The sequence below is a fragment of the Lolium rigidum genome, chromosome 5, assembly GCF_022539505.1.
Source record: "Lolium rigidum isolate FL_2022 chromosome 5, APGP_CSIRO_Lrig_0.1, whole genome shotgun sequence".
NCBI lineage: Eukaryota > Viridiplantae > Streptophyta > Magnoliopsida > Poales > Poaceae > Lolium > Lolium rigidum.
This window is the reverse complement of record NC_061512.1, coordinates 166,574,657-166,582,212: the sequence shown is the minus strand read 5'-3', so window position 1 is coordinate 166,582,212 and position 7,556 is coordinate 166,574,657. Positions and strand designations below refer to the sequence as shown.

Here is a 7,556-nt window from a genome sequence, read left to right as displayed (position 1 = left end):
TACTTTGTTGGTTCATGCTTGTGCTAAGTTGCTTTATTATCGCTTCATCCAAGTGTTCTCTATCTTCTAAGTTGCGACATAGAGTATTTTGTTAGTTCAGACTTGTGCTAAGTTGTTTTATTATTGGTCCGTCCAAGAGTTCTATTTCTTCTAAGTTGTGGCATATAATACCTTGTTGGTTCATACATGTGCTAAGTTGCTTTATTATTGGTTCATCCAAGTGTTCTCTTTCTTCTAAGTTGCAGAATATAGTACTTTGTTGGTTCCCACTGGCGCTAAGTTGCTTTATTATCGGTTCAGGCTTGTGTTTTTCTAAGTTGTGGCATGCAATAGTTTGTTAGTTCACACTTGCTCTAAGTTATTTTATTATCGATTCATCCAACTGTTCTATTTTTTTTAAGTTGTGGCATAAAATACCTTGTTGGTTCACACTTGTGCTAAGTTGCATTATTATCAGTTCATGCAAGTGTTATCTTTCTTCTAATTTGCCGCATACAATACTTTGTTGATTCACACGTACGCTAAGTTGCTTTCTTATCGGTTCACCAGAGTGTTTCCTTTCTTCTAAATTGTGATATGCCGATATACAATACTTTGTTAGTTCACACTTGTGCTAAATTGCTTCCTCATACTATTTTTCTAAGCTGCCTAAACTTCGATGCTAAGTTATGTAACATTGGGTAGGTTATGTGTATAATTTGTTATGCAGCCAGATGTACGCTGCCCAACAATCTTATAATTGTGCCTAACTTTCAGTGATAAGTTACCTCCTAGCTAGACTTTTGCTTGGACAACATCAGCAACTTTCAATTATCTTGGTATACAATGATGGTTCTCTGTTTTTCCTAGCCAGATTCCTGAATCATTTCAATGAAAATGGAGAATAATGGAAGGAAGTACATTAGTTACCTAGATGACAATGCAACATAACAATTGCTTGTTGCTTTTTGGTTCGGCAAGAATCTGGATAGGAGAAAGGTGGGTGCTTGACCTGCTTGAAGCAATCAACAACCAATTTTTGGAAGATGTCAACTAGTCGAGCTTTGTTTTCTTCATTCTTGGCCTTTTTTCCAACTACCGTTGTTGTGTCAACAACTCATATAAAGTTATAGGTTTATATGGCTATGTTGAATGTTAAGATATAAAAAATTTCATGTGTCGTTAATATTTTCAACATGGACACGCAATATACAAACTGATGCTGTGTATTCTAGCCAATTTTTTAGGAGGCACTAATATGTACAGTATCATTTTTGTGAGCCGCTTGTTTTTTGCCGAAAAAGCACAGTATAAATCACGTGAACACATGTTGTGTGAAATTGCTTTTACACCTGCAACGAGTAGGTGCCACGTGGAGACCCGTTATTGTTTGGTGCGAGCGATTGGGGATCGGTGCGTGGTCACCTTGTGCTGGTAATAAGTACTTTCCGTAAATAGCTATGACACAAGCGAAACTTTCCTTTCCGGGTGAGGGCCAGGTTAGACAAACGAGCCACCGTTTGCTCCCTAGACCTGTCCAACATCAATTTGTGATACTTCCAAATCTAATGCCTATAGGATTCCACCGGAGAGGGTAAGCCAATCCTACCTATTTGGCTATTTGGTATTCCTTTATTTTTTCTACCCTATGAATTAAAGGAGGCATCAGATTATATAAAAATGTTGGCTGATCTTTTTTTATGTTTTTGTTCTACACAGAACAATTCTGGAAGAAGAAACCGAGTAAACTCGGAGGCAGTCACATCGGACTGAGAACATGCTATAGGCATGTCACCGATGAACAGTGCCGTAACATGAAAATGGATAGACAAGATCTGTAGCGATGCACTGTAGATGATCCTGTAGCAGATGTACTATAGATTTACCCCTGTAGCGATACACTGTAGATTGTCCCTGTAGCGGCTACTGTTCATATTTATCTGGTTATCCCTTTTCAATCCATCGATCAGAAAATAGACTGTATCTATAGCATGTCACCTGATCTCAGTCCAGTCACATCGTGGGCCGAAAATCTGTGGCTGTTCATAGATTGGGACCGTCACAGAAAGAATGCAACGGCCCGCGTAAACTCGGAGGCAGTCACACCCGCACCGCCGCCGCCGCCGCCGCCGCCGCCGGAAATTCGCGAGCATTCCAAGCCATGCTGGACACGCCGGCGATGCCCGCCGGAGATTGCGAAAAGGAAACCGCTCACAAGCGCATCTTCACGGAATTCATGGTCGGGTAACGCCTCGCTCGCCCCTCCCGCATCGCCTCTACCGGTCTACCCGCATGCCTCTGTCCTCCTGTCGCCTCTTCTTGTGCCCGACCGAAATTCTCTCCTGGAGGCCGGAGTTTAGTTCGAACCACGCGTGATGCTGGCCTCTGTGACCGCAGGGTGGCACGGTTCGAGGAGCTCGTGGATGGAGGGAGGCAATTCCTCGCAAGATTCCAGCAGGAGCTAGGTCAGCTTATTTGATTATTGTATTTCCCTTCCGTTTTTTTGTCAGGAGATAAACTAGGTTAGCGTTGTTCTGTATGGTTTACAGTTCCGATACCTTTCTTCTGTCGAGGCGCCCCTCCTATATTAAGTTATTAACTGAATTTCTAGAGTGTTTGTTATCACCCATCACAGACCAGTTTCTCAAGTTATTGGTGTTTTGTTTTCAGACTATTTTCGGAGGCCGCCGGTTGAATCCGATGTTATAGGTGAGATAGTTAGATCTAACTGCACCGATAGGATGAAGTCGTATCTGGAAGCAGGCTGCAGCCTTCACTGCCAGAGCATCTCCAACTTGAGCCAGTGTGAGTTATAATCAAGTGCTACAGGTTTATCCCATATGCTTTATATTCAGCCAATCAGAAACAAATTTCCAAATGTGTTTTTTAAAACAATGCACATTTTTTTCCCCGTAGCTTCATGAGGAGTAATTATCATACTATGTTGGAATAATTAAAACTAATTTAATAAATATGTTTCTCAAGTCCTCTTTAATTGGATATAAATGTAAAACCTGCTTATTGCAGGGAATCATATGTTCTTTTTTTTTTAAATGGCCAAATAGCCTTCCACAAGCTTACTGATATATATAATGTGGTTTTCGTTGTACCTGTGCAAAGCTAGAGCCTGAAGCTTTCCCTGGCCCCTCATATCAACGGCCGCACACGTGATGCCCCACCGATCTTATTTTGTGCATAGCCGCTCCGTGTTCGTGTGCTGCATGTTTTGCTGGGCGTTTCCTCTGACATGAACAATGGCATTTTGCTCTCTCGCAAATGAGCCAGTTGTGCCTTACAGAACCATCTCAAGTCCTGCATTTGGAGATAGCAAGCCAACCAAGGCTCACCGCCTGTGCAACACTGTCTTTGCTGTCTGCAAGATGTGTGAGAATGGTGACGGGATGGCGGCAATAATGCAGTTGGATGAGGCATGCAACAAGGTCCTTTGTGGGATTTAAATATGAATAATACTTTGAATAATTGCTTCCATGCAACAACTAAATCTCCACTAAATAGAGCAATTGGCCAAACAACCTATAGGTTTGTCAAAACTGGCAAAAAAAGGTGGGACTTGAAAACTCTGGTATTGCATGCCCACTACTTGCAATACTGCAGTTTTTGGATATTGTGGTCTCAGAAATACTTTCATGTGAGGGAGAACTTAAAGGTTAAATAAAAGTATTTGCCATTCTCTGTTTTTCATTAACTACTAGTAGCTTTTTAAACTTTGTTCCATCATCAAGGGATTCTTATAGTATTGAAGCATAACTTTTCTGCAAACTGTACACCAAATCACCAAGTGGCTCGAATCGCCGAATCCTTAGACTTGGTTCCACAAAAGATCTTTTCTCTGAATATTCGTATATCTTGCATTTCCTACATTTTTTTATTTATGTTTGCTTATTGTTCCATGAGCGAATATAAAATATGTTAATGCTTGAAAGGGCAAAAATAACTGCAGATTAGCGTAGAATAGGCAGCATTAGTCCTAATGCTCAGAAATGATACAACCGTGCCAAACAAGAAAGGTGATGTTTATTATGCTAGAGTAACCATAAATAATTTTCCCAAGAGGTCAGTAATGGAGAATATGTCAACGCTCACAGTAGTGCTCTGGAGGTGGAGTTTCGGACTCTGCCATGGAGCATTTTTTGTAGGCATAGCTTTTGTTTGGTTTACTCCAATGTCCCATGTAAAACATTGCAGTGAAGGATTCAAATTGGAAATTGATCTGTCAGTGGTAGCAGGTAGAACAGAACACTATGGATTTGTGGCAAGATAGGTTTGGAGCCACATTATTTATAATGGATGCCGAATACAACATCCCAAACCAAATTTAAGCTCATTCAGTTTATGTCTCACTGTCAACTTGGCATAAATATATTAACATATTTTTCATATTCACCCAGCACTTTTAATGAATCAGGGGAAATGAGTGAATGTAGAAACATGTCCATGCAATTCTGATATGATGTTCAACAAGAATTCTCTATTTTTCAGCCGCCCCGCCAGTACAGACTACAAAAGTACAGAGCACCGAAGGAGCGGCGGCCTAGAGGCTATTTGCATTTTCATAGGTTATCTGCAGATTTGTCCTGTATTAGAATGATTCCTTGTTTGTTTGAATGAATTAAATTTGGAGTTCTCCAGGATAAAGAATTTAGTATACACAAGCTTCTCAGCAGGGCCGGGCCGGCCGAAATGGGGGCCCTGTGCCGACTTTTGAAATGGGCCCTAACTTAAAGAAAAAAGTTGAATTATAATTATACCTTGGCAATAAGAAGTAGTTAATGTGCATCTATATCAGATGCGGAATCCTTGATAGTTGGTTAGTGCGGCTTTCCTTTTATTAGGTCCTACGTTTTGGGATCGAAACCTAGTGAAAGCAAATTACTTCCGCGGGTTGTTTTACTTTGGCCGGAGCTAGCTGGGAGCATGGGACGATTGTTCACTAGTGGGTTGAATTGTTATGTCCCTGGCAGACTAATCGGGGGTGACATGCAGATTGAAATCCTGGGAGCTATAAAATTTGGGGCCCCAAATAATTATGGGCCCTGTGCCATCGCACAGGCCGCACTCCCGCTCGCCCAGGCCTGCTTCTCAGCAGATGATAAATTCACTCCTATTTTCATATAACTACTGCTGCAGGTGTGGCGATTGTAGACACCTGGCCCATTTCTTGACTTCACAATCAAACATTTGAGCAAAGATTTATCTATATTCTCTTGCAACTTTTGACTTCAATTATAGACGGACAACATCCTTCACTTTTAGTCTACTGCATTCAGTTTTTGTCAGCTTGATACTAAATCTGTTATTCTGTTTTAGAAGTACATTCATGTGAGGCAGAGCTCCAAGGTTATATAAATAAAGGTATTTGCCATTCTCTGCTATTCTGTAACTACTTATATTTATCCTTGCTAGCTTGTTAATATTTGTTCCATCATCAAGAGATTCTTGTAGTGTTAAAGCATAACTTTGCTGCAAACTGCACGCTAGTTCAACAAGTGGTTCGAATTACCAAATCCTTAGACTGGATCCTGAAAAGATCTTTTCTCTAGAGAGTTGTATTTCTTGCATTTCCTACGTTTTTGGTTTATGTTTGCTTATTGTTCAAGGAGCATATGTAAAATATTCTCATGCTTGAAAAGGATAAAAAAATGCAGATTAGGGTAGAAGAATAGGCAGCAGTAGTCCTAATGCTCAGAAATGGAAACTATGTCAAACAGGAAAGGTGAACTTGTTACTATGACAACGATAACTAATTTACCCAAGAGGTCTCTGTCAAATATCATCTTAATGCTCACTAGCCAGTGGATAGTCCCTCCTCTATTTGTCCAGTATCTGGCTCCAAATTATACAAAAGACTAGCAGAATGGTGCACAATTCCACTGTAATTTCCTGTTTTTTTCCTTCTTGCTATTATAATGTCGGATGCATAAGATTGGCTTTTGAAGCAATCAGCACCAAGTTACACTACTAAATTCTTATGTCTCGGAACTCCAGTTAACTGCTATGCTCTCCTTTTCTTTCCTGCTAAGTGAATGCACTGGTCGAAGAACTTCAATGCCTATTGGAAGATGCCTATGCCGCTACACGAACATCCAATCTAAGTGCTACAAAAGTTTCAGGCTATACTGTTGCTGATAACAGCATGAATGATGCATCTCACTTCACGGAGGTAGAGGCCTGTGCTCCAGCCGTGTCTAGCTTTTGGCACTGTCAATTACAGCGTTTCCATCAGACGAGAACCTGCTGTTTGCACTGACGACTGCGCCAAGTAACATTCTTCCATGTCACAGGAAAAGGAGGAGCAGCCTTTAGATCAACTAGACCGCGATTCATCACTCGTTATGGTGATGATCCTTGTCCATAACATGCTGAAGCTCGACTACACAATGCAGGTAAATCCGCATCCATCTGCGAATACGTGTTTGTTTGCTCCTGTGCTTTTGTTTGAGTTAATATCCGTGTCGCCAATACGAAAGGTAAATACGGTCGGATCATCCTTTTTCTTTTGTCGATTCTGTCTACAGGAAAAGATTGTCATGTCACTGTCCCTTAAGTCATCATCCACAGAGCTCCAGAGCTACTGCCTTATGTGGGATTTGCGGCCCTACATTGACGGCAAAGTGATGGATCTCGCGTGGAAATCGTGCCCATGAAACCCTTCCGCCCATGGTTGTTGGTTCACAACTTCACATACGGCAGACTTGCCCCCATGTACTGTAACTGGATCTCAACGTGTTTATTTTATGACTGGTGTGTGTAGGGAACTTGCAGGAGGGGTCTGTATGGGGTTATGCCAGACTGACGCGGTCTGTGGGGTTGCCTGAACTGAATACATCCTTTTGGCACGGTAGAAATAGAGATTTATACAAGAGCAATTTGGCATTTTCTGTCATGTCTATGGCTCCCGCTATCTCCATCCAACGTGATCACGCTGGCCGGGTCGATGTTGACTGAGGAGTTGAATCCGAACTATGGATAACCTCCGACCGCCGCTGGCATGGCGGTCTGTGTCACTGCGAGATCTGACTCTGGCATTGTCTGACTGATAGTTCCTGATGTTTCTTTTGGTGACCAGAATAAGTGTATGCTTGGATAACTTGGAGAAGCAATCTTCAACGCAATCATGCAAAACAGTGATAATATGTTGAAAGATTTTGAAGAAGCATTTGAATCACGTTACACAAGGAAAGTACACCACATTATAATAACAACAAAAATGTTAGTATAATGAGCAAATTATCTATTAGTTCTTGTTTTCATAGTATGCCATTAGCGATTGGCAACTTGGCGTTGTACATGCCCTAATTACAGCCATATATTTCTTTGATTGAATTGTAAGGCCGTGGTAAAACCTCTTCCAGATCTTCATTGCTTCTGCTTCCAACTTTTCTTGTCAGCCTGACTCTGTAGAAGGCAATATTTTTGGTGCTGTCAAATATTTTCTTGTTAGTGACAAGAAAAGCCATTCATCGCGAACTTCCCTGGCATGACTCCATCCATTAGCTCATGGATTGAAGGCAAATATCGCTATTATTTGATGTCGACGAATACTGTGACAGAAAGAG

General features: G+C 41.3%; 1 protein-coding gene across 2 annotated transcripts; it reads left to right on the top strand.

The window, feature by feature from the left end:
• Nucleotides 1-2,115: 2,115 nt before the first annotated feature.
• On the top strand, nucleotides 2,116-7,169 carry LOC124654465. 2 transcript variants are annotated; one of them, XM_047193461.1, is made up of 8 exons: nucleotides 2,116-2,223; nucleotides 2,377-2,444; nucleotides 2,650-2,784; nucleotides 5,311-5,352; nucleotides 6,021-6,160; nucleotides 6,282-6,383; nucleotides 6,516-6,660; nucleotides 6,752-7,169. In XM_047193461.1, the coding sequence occupies exons 1-7, from the start codon at nucleotides 2,141-2,143 to the stop codon at nucleotides 6,642-6,644; spliced, it is 699 nt and encodes a 232-aa protein (XP_047049417.1). In that variant the 5' UTR covers nucleotides 2,116-2,140; the 3' UTR covers nucleotides 6,645-6,660; nucleotides 6,752-7,169. The 2 variants fall into 2 exon arrangements, with proteins under 2 accessions (XP_047049417.1, XP_047049416.1); XM_047193460.1 differs by having other exon boundaries at nucleotides 6,516-7,169.
• The last annotated feature ends 387 nt before the right edge of the window (nucleotides 7,170-7,556 follow it).

Coding starts and splice junctions, on each gene's coding strand:
- LOC124654465 (XM_047193461.1), top strand. CDS start 2,141: ATGCTGGACACGCCGGCGATGCCCGCCGGAGATTGCGAAAAGGAAACC. Junction 2,785..5,310: donor CATCTCCAACTTGAGCCAGT/GTGAGTTATAAT, acceptor CTGTTTTAGAAG/TACATTCATGTGAGGCAGAG. Junction 5,353..6,020: donor CCAAGGTTATATAAATAAAG/GTATTTGCCATT, acceptor TTTCCTGCTAAG/TGAATGCACTGGTCGAAGAA.